The 13,779-nt window shown below is 45.8% G+C and overlaps 1 protein-coding gene across 4 annotated transcripts in view; it reads left to right on the forward strand.

Annotated features, from left to right (window-relative positions):
- The window catches only part of LOC126868188 (uncharacterized), a 149,431-nt gene that overhangs the window by 127,549 nt on the left and 8,103 nt on the right, over positions 1-13,779 (forward strand). Inside the window, exons 2-8 of one of the 4 annotated variants that reach the window (XM_050623404.1) lie at positions 9,187-9,586; positions 9,856-10,178; positions 10,459-10,933; positions 11,318-11,497; positions 13,184-13,325; positions 13,408-13,538; positions 13,652-13,719. In XM_050623404.1, the coding sequence (XP_050479361.1) occupies positions 9,187-9,586; positions 9,856-10,178; positions 10,459-10,933; positions 11,318-11,497; positions 13,184-13,325; positions 13,408-13,538; positions 13,652-13,719 (1,719 nt within the window). Of the gene's footprint in view, positions 1-9,186; positions 9,587-9,855; positions 10,179-10,458; positions 10,934-11,317; positions 13,326-13,407; positions 13,539-13,651; positions 13,720-13,779 lie in introns of those variants that run through there. The other 3 variants (XR_007690546.1, XR_007690545.1, XR_007690544.1) reach the window with 3 other exon arrangements.

Raw genomic sequence — 13,779 nt, forward strand, 5'->3', positions numbered from 1 at the left:
GCTGTCGAGGGTACTCGTTTGCCAACGACCAAATGGAAATACGCTATTCGGCGAGGTAAAAGGAACGGTAAATGCGAAACGATGCTGTAGGACCTATTAATACGTTCACAGGCTCTTTGGAAGAAACGTAACTCGCTTAAAAGATTAATATGGTATGGAGGAACAAGGAAGATGGTTTAATTGTCATCGACTGTTCGTTACAAGTACGAGTAACAGGGAAAGTTTTTACACCTACTAATTGATTTCATTAATTTTCAAGTTGATTTCATTAATTTTTGATCGCTTACGCGAGAATTATAACTATCTCTGTATAAAATACTTATTACAGTCCATTACAGACCGCTAATTCTAGCGTCAAAATTATATTTAAAGGGACAAAGTTTCGTACACGATAACGCCACGATAGTTACAGAACGTTGGTTGTCCGAATAAATGTTAACCGCAAATTCCTAATGATTTATGGCTGTCAGAACGTCTAGAATAAACTACCTTTTTCTCGGAAACTGTTAACGACGCGATTCATTGAAACGTTTCTAGAAACCAGAAGCTAGTACCTTCCAACTTGGAATAACACGACATCCATCGATCAAGACGGAACACCGTCGTAAATCTGGTTTGGAGCGTCAGATTCGATTAGTCGCGACTGTAGTCGGTTAAACGGGCAATTAAAACAACCGTTCAATCCGACACTGCTATCGACCCTCTCCTTTCCCACGAGCCAAGCACCGAGTACACAGCGATTCCGTTGCGTTTCGTCCTCGATGGAGAGCAGCTAATGACCGATTCGGTAACGATTCAAAGGGCAAACATTTTCCTTTGAACGGTGAAGTTGGAGCTAGAGTCTCCGTGAAGCCCTCGCGCGATATTATATTCTGGCGGAGCGTTGAAATATCCGCTCAAGCACCGTCCACTCGAGCCAGAGCCGGAGGTATCGTTGGGATGCCAGGATCGTTGTTTATTGGTCGCAATAATGACGGCTAAATTACCCTCCGCGGGCAGCAGATTGTTTTCAAAGCGGCCAGCTGTTGAACCAGTATTCAAACGTCGCTAGTTAAAATTACGTCGGCTCTGTCCGCGTTATAACCGGTCATTATCATTTGAATAGTTACTTCATTAGCTACTTCGATTTCATCCGTTACGATCGTTGACATTTTACGCCAAACTGTTACTTCAAATTAGTTCACGAGCTCGTTTACCTAAATCTGTAAACCCGAATGTACATCACCCTCGTCGATGATTGTTAGAAAAAAGATCTGAGAAAAGACAGCGGCAAACACTGCTTTTTAACTTTACTTCGGAACTTACTGTCGTTTATGTCATCTTCTTGCGATGAATGAATTTATGAAAGCACGTAAGTCACTCGTTTCTCGACAACTGAGCGTTAAACACGCGCTTTTCTAATGAAATTAAGAAATCAATAGGAGATGGAGTTGCGCGAATTTTGCTTCTTAAAGATTCAATTCGCCACTGTGTACTATATTCAGTTACTATACGATATACAGGGAACAAGAAATAGACGTTTTTCTCCTAAGTTTGGCATGGGAAAGTTGTACGAGAGTCAACTGCTACGGTTGGTTATTTTTAAACTTGGTCGACTGGCGCGTCGAACCTTGACCCCGCCAAGTTAGCGGAAGTTTCGCGAAGCCAGTTTGCTCGCCGGTATTAATTTCGCCGTTGTTAAATTTCTCTACAACCCTCTGCAATTTTTCTCGATGCCTCAAGAATCTGCCAGAGTTACTGCCTCGGGATGGATCGCAGGTCGCAGCCCTTCCAACCCTAATAATCCTGCGAAAGGGTTGTCGATAGACTCGGTCCTTCCCCAAGCGTTCCTCGGAAACGAGGATTTCAGAGTCGGGGTCAATGATCGCTTCATAAATTTGCTACGTTTCTCGTCAACTTTTATCTCCATCGACGGTAGAGATTTCTTGGTGGAGAGCTGCCTTTCCCCAGAGGGATTTTTTACTCGGGAAAATTACGTAATAGGGTAACCTACGAACTTATAGGAACCCTACCGCACCCTTCCGCGCTTTCGTAACGTTAGAGCGGAGGGACAGAGAGCGCGTGTGTCGGTATTGTGCGTGCGTTCGCGTGACCGTACCGAGGATCAGCGGATTGGGCGTAGGTCAGTTATGCAACGCTGCTGGCCATCGAACATCCATCCCTGACACGTCAGCCTTCGACCAAAATTATCTTCCGAGTTTTATGCTACTTCGTATTTATTTTTCTTCTCACATTTGACTCACGAAATTATTCCAATACCCAGCGCACAACATTTTTGTGAATACGTTAAGCGCGTTGCAAATTTAATTCGATTATATCGGTAGAATTTGAAACCGGTGTAAGAGTATAGGAGTTGCAAAACGTTTATTGGCAACATACACCTGGTGGAAAATGAATTACACGGCGGTAGTCGTTTTCGATATATAATCGGAGTTAAAAGTCTCTGATCTCAGCGAATATCGAGGTTTAATAATTATCAATTAACGTACGCTCGCGACAAATATCTTGCAACTTCTGTGTATCGGTATATGCCGGGTTTTTAACGTATTATAGTCCGTAATATTATATTATTCATTTACACTTTACGATATCAGATACATGATCAATTAGGTCTCGATTACTAGAACGGAACAAATTGCGAATATTAATACAAGAGGAACGGTTGCGAGTATCTCAGAGGTCTTACGGGTGCATAAAAATTTAAGTATGCGTCAAATATCTCCACCTTGCACCCTTTTTCGACTACAAAGATCGGATTTCTCGTATTTGAAGGATGGCGAACCCAATGTCGGGGGAAAATCTATACAGGATTATCGAGGGGTTCGAGAACAGCTTTTACCGGTATTTCAATGAAAAATTTAACGAAATTGACGGGAATCGACCGACGCGACGGCTGTTCCCATCGTATAGTTCGGGACAAAGAAGAAATTGTCGAATGGCGGGGGTGTCTGTCAAGATGGCCGACGAGTCTGTCGTCCAGGGTTGACCTTTTCCTGGAATAGGAGATCTCCGATCGAGATGCAGCTGCTGTATTGTTGAATAATACACCGCGTCTCGTAACTTTCGATTTTTATACGCCAGTGTCGTATATTCTTACGTGTTTATGTAATATGGAACGAAGTTATATCATCTCACGTTCGAAACCGTATCGAGAAGCAATTTATCTTTCCCACCTCAAGAAGGTATAGATTCCTTTCATTGGAAAAAGGGAAAGAGCAGAAAACTAATTTGGCCTCGTTTCGTAACTAGAGAACCGGCGTAACAGGACATTTTATTGTACAAAAATTCTAGCAATAACTTTTATAAATCTAATTGTTCGATTTAGCAGACTTCTAATCGGATTTTATCGCGTTGTATTTCGTGTATCTCGTAGCCGTGCAAGAATTGCAAATATTATGGTAGTTCTACGCTTATGAGAATTACGGTGTACGTTTCTCTATTCGTCGAAACTATTTCTAAACATTACCGTTTTATTCGACAAGATATTTTCTACCGTAGCTCTGTTCATTTTTATTGAAAGAGAGGAGGTTGTACGTACAGGGGAAAGGGAACGATATTTGGAAACGTGCACGTTTTGGAAAACGTTTTCGATCTAGGAGCAAGCAGTCGTGGTGTCGTTGCTTGTCTGCATCGTCGGTTCTAGTTGTGAATATAACTCGAGGTATTTAGGTGAGCATGCATTTCCGCCGTCGTAGGTTCAACGAGGAAAGATAGCGAGTCCTCGATAGAGACAAGGAAGGAGACATTCGTGCGAATACCATTTTCCCGACCTGCCACCGACAGAGATAGATAGACGAACGTGTGTGTTTGTGTACGTGCGCGCGCATGCGCTAGCGATGGGACCGATACAAATAAGGTTCGGAAACCTTCGACCAAACAGACGTCGAGAATGCATGATTATCTTTTGGCCTTGTTCGACGACCTCGATACATTGCAACTCCAGCTAAATTATTAAAGAATAATTTTACACACGCCAAAAGCTATAAACAAACCGCAGACATAGTTAAAGACAGTATGGAGAGATTCGTAAGGATCCGCGAAGACGTCGAAAGCGACGTGGCGATAGTTGGCAAAGAAATATCTTTCCCAATCGGTGATATTTCGTTGAGCTTTTAGCAGCGGATCATCCGTGTCTCGGTAAGTTTGCGCCGTATTCGACCAAGCAAAGATCTCCGCGCGGTTTTAAATTCCGACCGTCGTCGTAACGTTGCAAATAAAAATTATCGTCTATCCGCTAACGTAAAAGGAGAATCGTAATCGATCGAAACAAAGCTGCATGCGAGAGCGTCATTCCCATCGCTAGTCGGTGCTGGTGGAGCCTGCTGATAAAGAAGAGGCAGTGTCTGAGGGCAGGACAGAGAGGGAAAGCTGAGTCGAGGAGGAACGCGCACCGATCTGGACAACAGAGAAGAAGATACTTCCAGCTCTTCGCGCGAGTGAGAAAGAGGGGAATGAATCCTGAGGGTGCGAGAGGGATAAGAGCAAAGAGAGAAAGGGACGCGCCGATCGCGAGGCTAGCGAGAGTGAGTAGCGAGAGAGGAACGTTTGATGAAGAGAGAAAGAGAGAGAGAGAGAGAGAGAGAGAGAGAGAGAGAGAGGTGAAGAAAGGAGAGCGAGAAAGCCAACGATAGAAGGCTCGAGAAAGGGAGAGAGCGAAGGACGCGGAGGAATTAGAAGGATGGATTTCCCGAAGAGGGATAGAGAGGCACGAAGCGGAATTCTAAGAGGCCAGAGCAGGACGAGGACGTCGGTGAAGAGGCACGATAGGGAACGGGACAGAATTTGGGTCCGAGAGACGCGCGGAGGCGGACTAGAGAGGGATGCAGTTATTTAGCACGAAAGAGAGCGAGAGGCGATGCTTCTGTGACGAAGATATCGGATAAACTTAGGGGTGACGAGCTACGTGCGAGGGGCCACGACACACAGGGAATTAAGGAACGCGAGAGAGAAAGGCTAAACGAGTGGATACGCGGCGGGAGGGAACGACGGTGTTCCTCAGGCTGGAAGGATGAAAGGGCGGAAAGAATGGTGGAGTGGCCGAATGAATTCTCTGATAAGTGGGCAACGACGGAGAAAATTTGTAGCGGAAATTGTCTTATTACTTTCTGTAACCATGGACGGTTGACTTTTGAACTATTCTGTACAAAGAATCGCTCGGTTCTATGGTTCCTGTGGAATTCGTGAAAGGTATGTGTACATATACAAAAGGCTTTGTCTTGTCAAAAGGAACTCCATAAATGGTGCTGCGAATGGTGTCAAGCGACACGAGCGCCGTTGTTTTGAAAATCTTTTCACGCGCTGCCATTGGCTTCGGTGCTCGATCGCATAAGCGAGAGAGAAGGAAGGATCGAGAAATTGACAGAACCCGAAGAGCCAACAGGCCGCGTCAGTGTTTCCACGTTTTCGTCGAAGGCGAAAATGCATGAAACACTCGCGTTTATCTTGTTCGCAGGAGGAACAGATGTTTCGGTAAACCGAGACGAAACGGGGGAGAACGAAGATAGGGAAAAGAGCGGCGGCAAAGTGGACAAGGGATCCTGAGAGTGAAACGTGCACTTCGCTGGTAAATAGTACGTAAAAGTGCAACAGAGGAAGACCGACCGAAGACGAACGAAGAGAGACGATAACATTGGTGGAACGGTGTATAGGAAAATAAGAGAACGGAGTGAATACACGTAGAGAGGGAGAGAGAGAGAGAGAGGGGGAGAGAATGGGTTGGTAGATGGAAACACGGGGATATGTGTGCGAGCGTTGTCGAAGCCTTGGTGCACCTCCGAGCGGAGGAGCCACCTGTAAGGACAATATAATCGACGTAGCGTGATCCACGAGAACTTCGCCTCGCGATCCTATCGTTGCGTAGATCTCTCGATCAGAATCGCACGCGATACGCCTCGCACGAAAAATTGGCGAAAACTTGCCGCTCTTTGGATCGTTCGGATGAGAACGAATTTCATTATATTCCTCCCTGTTCCTCTATTTTGTTGTCGGAAACTGTTCGACGTCGCCCTCGTAGATTTTGACACGCGTAATCGTCGAGTTTATAGACGATTTCAACGTGCAAGGAGTTTCATTTGCGCGACAAGATGCGGCTCTTTTCGCTGTTCTCATTTGTAAGATGACGGAAGGACGCGATACGTATATTTTTGTTGGCGTTTCGCTCGAACGTCGCTGTATGACGACCAAAAAGGAATATTTCGATATAGCCAAGAGTAGAAAGGATGTGTGAGATTCAAAGAAACAGTTTTATCGTAAGCGAAGCTATTAAATGTACTTTATTGATCGTAAACGAAATGCAAAACGTTTAGAATAATAGCGAAGTATTCTCGGTTGAGCAAACTTTCACTCGATAGGCGGGAAGTATGATTTTTAATAGAATGTAGCTACTAGAAATGGGTTAGAATTAGGGTTGGGACCATACAGGTAGAAGAACGATCATGAACGACGTGGATGACCGGTCGTTGAAGAGGGCTCTCTCGAGTCGAAGGAGATTCGAGAATCGATAAAAGGAGGAGTTTCATGGCACAATGACCGTCATTCAGCAGCCGGCCGAGAGTTTAACGAACGACCGCGCGACTCCGTTTCTCTCGGTTGGCCTCCGGTCCTCGGCCGGCAGAGCGCGTCGTTGCGTAAACGCAATGTCGGAAAGGAATCGTAATGTGGAAAGGTCAGTGTCTTTCTTTCTCCGGTGACGTCGACAGGCCGGCACGAACGCGCCTCCAAAAATATCCGCCGTGGCGAAAACCATCGCGAACGTGCACCGAGCCGAGCCGACCGAGCAAACCGCGTTCTCCTTCCCCGCCTCGTCTACTCTTTCTCCTTCCCCGTCGAAGCTAGGATCGCGTTTTATCGTCCGCGAGAATTTACGCCGTCTCGGTCACTGGTCAGCGACGAGACGCGCGAAATCACGAGAAATCACGCGAACCACGCGAACAGTCGTTACGTTTCTACATCCAACTACTCGCAATCCTCGACTCGTTTCTTCGGACTCGAGTCGTTTTCGAGGTTGTCGTCGTGTAAGACGACATAAGCACGGCGACTCGTAAAACTGGAGTACGAAATGCATTAGTTCCGTCAGAACCGATCGATATCTCGGTTAACTCGAATTATGTGCAACTGTAGCCGCGCCTTCGCTCAACCAACAACCAACAAACCTTTCGTCGATGTTCCGTGTTTGTCGAAAAAGTTGTTGCATTCGATCTTAGATTTTAAACGATGCTCTATGCTCGCGCTATTTGCCGCGCGACAGTTTTCTCGGCTATGAAAAGGGCATTCCTTTATTCTGTATTGTTAAGAGCAAAGAGAGAAAGGAACGCGTCTGTCAGACGACTTCTTTGTTATTAGAAGGAAGAGAAATGGAAGTTTCGATCGATGCGAGTAATACGCGCATAACCCAATTGTCGAAGGTGTCAATCATACCTATTTAAGTCTTTTTTTCAAGTATCTACTTACATATGAATGACAGTGTATACGCAGGATTATACGTTTGCATACAATCGTAACGTCACCGTATCGTGTTCCATTTATTTCCATCGAGACCACTAAATGGCTTTGTGCCTGTTAAATAAATAAATAAATAAATAAATTATCGCTGGAAAAATTGAAAACGACCATAGAATTGGCTGGTTAACGTTGCATCAAACTGTGTATTACGCACACGTTCGGTATCGCTTGAGCGCGATGCAATTACCAGTCGCGAGCTGGTAAAAGGTTCGATCGACTATCGGGCATGATCGATATCGTGGGTGCGTGGCAGGTGTACGAAGGGAGGAAACCGTAGCTGCAGAGAGCTCGTGCGCAATCTCTCTGCGATCCGTTCTCAGCCACCATATACTTTGTAATTACCTCGTAAACAGGAGGAGGCGGTTGATCAGCGGTAAATTAATCGTCGATGTAAAACAAGAGCGTTCAAAGTCGCGGCTGCGTAGATTTATTGCTAACGAAGCGACCATGGCGATAGCAAATAGAGTAAGAGAGAAACTGGCAGTATTCGTTCGCAGCCGCACGAACAGCGGCGATGTTGCGTGCGCGCGTAAATTCAATCCTCGCTCGAACAGAGCGCCAACTTCGTTCCAGCGAGCATTCTTTTTCACGGCGAAACGTGAACTACCGCGCCTGTATGCGATACGATTGCTTTTGCAATAGCGTTCGCGTAACGCAGGTGCACGCACCGAGCCGAGAAGGTTTTCTGTTTCGCGAACTAATCAGGAATTCGCGTGCGCGCTCCAGCCACGCGTTAATGGAGCCACGACTTGGTCAGTTTGTTTCGCGGATTCGTTTCTTTTGGCTTCTGCTCTCGATTCGCGAAAGACTTTCATCCAGATTGCAGCAGCGTTTTTCGAGAATCGTAAAAGACTCTGGAGGAATCGTCGGAAGCTCGATGGGCGGGTGAGAAAGGCGTTCCGAGAAAGTGAAGCGTTTCGAGACACTTGGTCGGCTGTAATTGTAATCCTCCTGGTTCCTGCAATCTTTCCTTCGTTCCTCGCAAATCACCGAACCGACGAGGATGAACGAGTCGAGCGGCTCGTGGCACTGGCGGCCTTCCCAAACGTTGGGCCAATTGCCAATGTCTGACCCTGTAATTAGGTTTGCGCTGCTGTAATACCATTACCCCGTAACCGTGCAATTTCCCTGGTAGCCGTTCCCGACCTCCCGGACCCGTTCTTTCAACCTGATGTACGTATACACCGAACCACACTCTTCCCGATCGCCAACACTTGTAAGAATCGACATCTCGGAGACATCCTCTCGATACATAACAGTTTAGAATTTCTATTGATAACGTTTCTATTAGAGTAAGATATGAACTACCGCCTAAAGAAAACTAAAGCGTATTATGTTTCGAAGATTATATTATCAACGTGTTTTATCGAACCTTACACTTGTCAATTCTCGAAACGGCACTATCGGATTATACATGACGATTATGATTTACGATGTTCAATTTTATTTATCATATATAATCTCTGCGACAGAAATTGATAATAAACTTCGATGAAACTAAAAATTCGAAAATTACGTAATCGAGCCTTAACTCGTTAATGGCGCAACGATACCAATTGAAAATTTGGAACTCAGTCTTGCGACGTATGGACTGAAGTATGCTCGAAATTTGTGTTATTAGATCGTATCGAGAATCGTGTGCGAGTCAGCAAATATTTAAATTAGCATTGTTGAAACGTTTTTCAGTGGCGTTGCTGTGTCTTGCGGGGAGTGCAGCAGCAGCGGTACCAGCGATATCACGGAACCAGGTTCCCCGTGCAGCACGAGCAGCGACGAGGGGGTAGCGATACGTGGCGCGTCCGCCAGTCCACTTCCGTCCCTACCCAAGCTGGCGCCGTCCTCGCAGATCAGTACCAGGCCCCAGTGGCCCTGGACCCCGCCACTGGCAGCCACCGCGTGCTCGACCTACAAGAGGCTGAAAGGCGAGCCCGAAGCTGGCACCCTCCCGAGGTCCGGGGCCGCGGACCCGACCTTCCGAGGCACCATCAAATCTACCAGCAAGTCTAACGCCGCCCATCATCATCACGAGTCCCAGGGCAAGATCACCGAATACTTCAAAACTCAGATCAAACCTCAGCAACCCAAGGTAACGAGATCTGTTCTTTAAATTTTTTATCGTGTCCGATATCTGTAAGACAATTTCTGCGATATTCGATATCGAGAACCAACTGTCCTTGAAATACGCATAATGGAAGATTTTGAGCGTGAGCCATGTCTTCGATAAGAATGTGTTTCAACGTCCGATAGGGACGTACACTTGTCGAGCTCATTACGATACATAGTCTTGAAATTGTTAGAAAATTGGAGTCGAAGGTTTCGTCGTTAATCCATGCGTGTTGCGATATGTGTCGATAGATCAAGAAGAACAGCGAAACCATGTCGGTGCTGGTTGCGAAGAGTTCGTCGGAATTTCGGAGGCCAGCGACGGTGCAAAGGAACAAAAGCGGACTAGCCAAGTATCTAGGTACTGTATCGCCAAACGGGAGAACGAACTCGAGCAACGATTGGGAAGTAAGATCTCTGACAATGTCTCCGCCACCTACGAAGAAACCACCGCCGGTGATCGTACCTAGGGCCAACGGTAAGATGGACAAGAAGTTGACGAAGCCGGTGCCCAGCCTACCCATCTCGAATGACGTACTGAAGAACATACCGAGCTGTAAAATCTCGTCCCTCAGGTAGGCCAATTGTACTCTTCCAAGCGTGCCGAATTTTTCGAGCAACGCTTAATCCTCTGTTCGTCTAGATCGTTGCGTAGTTTGATACTCTTGATATACGGTGCACGGTTCACAGAAAATAGTATCTCTCTTGTATTACTTGTCTGCAATCTTTTCATAGTGACCGTACGTACGTATCAGTTTCGGTTGTTTTCGTTAACGAGAGGATCCAGGCAACGAAGATAGAAGTAACGATGTTGCTTAACACAGTCTGAATTTTAAATATGTTGTTACGAAATAGGTTGACGTCGGAAGCAACTTCGAACGCGAAAAGTAGCTCGCCACCTTCGACCCCGGCTCCTGCTCTCAGCAGCGACGCCACGACTCTCGACTTCAAAGGTTGCATTCTGTCGAAGCCGCACGTGAACGAGAACAACAACCTGACGAACGGTTGCGGAAGCATCCTGGGCTCGCTGAGATCTCAAAGTAGCCAGGATCCATTAACGAGGTTGTCCGTTCCGGAGGACACCGACGATAGCAAGGAGAGACAGGTGAGTCCAGCGGACGAGGACGACGTGGAGGAAGAAGAGGAGGATTCGAGGAGCAGCGAATTGAAACCACCCCTATCGCCGATACTCTCTGCGCCGACCACCATACGATTTCCCGCCAGAGAACCGGAGAAAGACAGACAACAGGCCACGGATAGCGGAGTCTGTCGATGGGACAAGTGCGAGGAGAGCTTCGAATCGAGCGGAGAACTACTCGAACATCTACAGGTACGACATTTTTATAATATCCCGCTATATAGGTGCCGGCTCGAATCAGGAAGAACATCCGCAGGCAGAGCGTTTTTATCCGATCGATCGGTTCCATGAGTAACTTGACCGTACACAGGAATTAGCGAAGCTCGTGTATCGCGTTTCGCACTTTTCTGTTACATTGTCGTCACCCGTGTACAGCACACGAAACGTCGAGTCCCAATTTTTTTTCTTTTTTGTTATTTTTCGTCCATGTTTTTTGTCGCGTAATCGATATTGCAATACCTACATGGCTACCGAGTATCCGCTGGATATAATTTCGTTGCAACATCGTGCGACACCGTGCCGTGCTACGGCCCTTGGCTCGGAAATGTTATTCATCGACAAACTGCTACGTTTCAGGTAGCGCACATCAACACGCAAACCGGAGGTGATAATTTCGTCTGCCAATGGCAAGGCTGCAAGGTGCAAGGGAGGAGTTCCTGTTCGCGAAGGTGGCTGGAACGACACGTGTTGTCTCACGGAGGCAACAAGCCCTTCCGGTGTATAGTCGACGGCTGTGGCAGCAGATTCAGCTCTCAGGTAATGCCTCGTATTCGATGGTTGCCGCAAGCATCGCCTTTTTCATTTGGACGACCAATGGAAGCGATCTCTTTCATACGCGAAGGATGTTGGTGAATTTCATTGTATCCTGTGCTCTTTCTCCTTTTCCATTCATGCGCTTCACGCCGTATTAATTATTTGCTTTTCATTGTGTTTCTGGCCAAAAAAAAAGCGATAGAAAAAGAGTCGATCGCAAACGTAAGCCCTTTCGTTGTATTTGTGTTCATCTGGTAAAAAACGTGATCCAAGGTAAGTCGATCATGAATGTACGTCGACTGGTTTGCTTCGACGATAAAAACTTGAAATTTGCTCGTGCTAAATAACTTGTTTCATTCTCGTCGTAGCAATGTGCCAACGAGAGAATCCTTGTTACGACGGATATTCGAAACTTTTCATTCATCTGTGTATCGACCATACATCGATCGTAAATATAAATATTTCGCTGTGTTTCTGCCTATCTGGCAAAAATGCGATCGAAGGTAGGTCGACCGTAAGTGTACCGCCGACTGGTTTACTTCGATGGTACAAAATTAAAATTTGCTTCGTGCAAGCTTCTTTTGTTCTTATAGCGTCGTCGCTACTAACATAATCGTTGTTGCGATCGACATTCACGCTTCGTTCGTCTCGAGACCAGATTGAAAATAAAAAGTCTCCACGAAAATCGTGGCATCGCCGTAAACTCGATGCTTTTTGTTTCCTCGGGTATTCTTATCGTTTCTAATCGTCGTCGATTGTTCTAACTTTGCCTTTCCTCCTGTGTATCAAGGAATCCCAGAACCTATTTCCGTCATCGTATACGGTGAATTTCATAATGTTAAATTTAAGCCGATTTCGAATATCGCGATGTGAAAACTAATGAAACTTGTTTTTCCTGTTTATCAAGCGTTCAACGATCAAACGTTCAAGTACAGATCAAGTGCAGATGCTGAGATGTTTTTTTTTTCTATGTCGTTGTCACTCGATGTTGCTGACGTTGGGTAATGTATACTGTATCTAAACGAGGGACTACGTATTCGTTGCTGATCCTGAAAGCGGCGCGATCTCAATAATACCGTACTCCCTCTGGTTACCGATGTATGTAGAACGCAAGCGAATCTGTGCCGGTTAAGATCCAAAGAAAATATTTTTACGTAGACGCTTGGTTCGAGTTTCGATCTACTGATTTTCCATCAATTCACACCTCGGTCGATCAGTCTGTGTGTCTTGAAGAAATCTGTCTTCTTTTGTCTTAACCGTTACCACGTGTGTTCGTGCGTACGTACATGGTTGACGCTGTCTTCAAAAGGCGGGCACTTTCCAGGGACAGTTTTTAAAAACTGTTCACCCGCGGCAATCTCTGGTTGGATTTGTCTTTATCTTGCTTTCTCTTTCGTCTTTCGTCGTGTTGTGTTTCGCGAAACGAATCGTGCTTTTCATTATTCTGGTTACCGACGTACCCAGATTTGTCTGTCTTTGCACGGTACGATCGGTCCTTCGTACTTGTACTTTCATCCCTTCATGAACATCGGTCTCAAAGCACCTCTGCGATATCTCGAAAATTGAATTTACTTTTGGATACAAAATTTTTGAATAACCGAAGATGATCCTTCTCTATGGACCACGGGGACCACGCTTTCCCTGGGAAGTGGCCACGTTTTAGATTCTAATTGGCGAATCCTTTTACAGACCGCTCTCGAAAGGCACGTGAACGGACACTTTAATCAACCGGAAACGAGCAACAACAACGCCAGACGAAGCTGCGAGAGCGGAGGAAAACTGGTCAGAAGAAACGGGAAGAGACTTCGATACAGGCGACAACCTTGGTCAGGTAAACATCGTCTTTTACGTTTTCTCAGTCTTCACGACTTTTTCTTTACGGTTTTCGTCACTGTTCGCTTTTTCGTCCACAGCGAGACTCTTCGATTACTTCGACTCCGGGGTGATGGAGGGTCTTCAGCACAGGTTACTTCAACTAGCAAAGTCGAGGACGCAAGGTCGTCTCGCGGAGACACCAGGAAATTCGATGGCCCTAACTAGTCAAGTACGTCGGATAGAAATAGACCGTCTTTGGCGATTCATCGACCAAATTATTTTTCAATTCAAATAATTCTATTTAAATAATTTTAATCGAATAATTTTTTTTTTTTTTTGTAGATATTAGCCCGAAGAGTAGAAATGGACGGAAAAACTAGAGTCCTGTTACGGTGGTATCCTCCAGACATGTAAGTAGTTTAGACGTTTCCTTCCGCTTATACACACTAACTATCATAAAGTATTATAAT

This window comes from Bombus huntii, chromosome 8, assembly GCF_024542735.1.
Source record: "Bombus huntii isolate Logan2020A chromosome 8, iyBomHunt1.1, whole genome shotgun sequence".
Lineage (NCBI taxonomy): Eukaryota > Metazoa > Arthropoda > Insecta > Hymenoptera > Apidae > Bombus > Bombus huntii.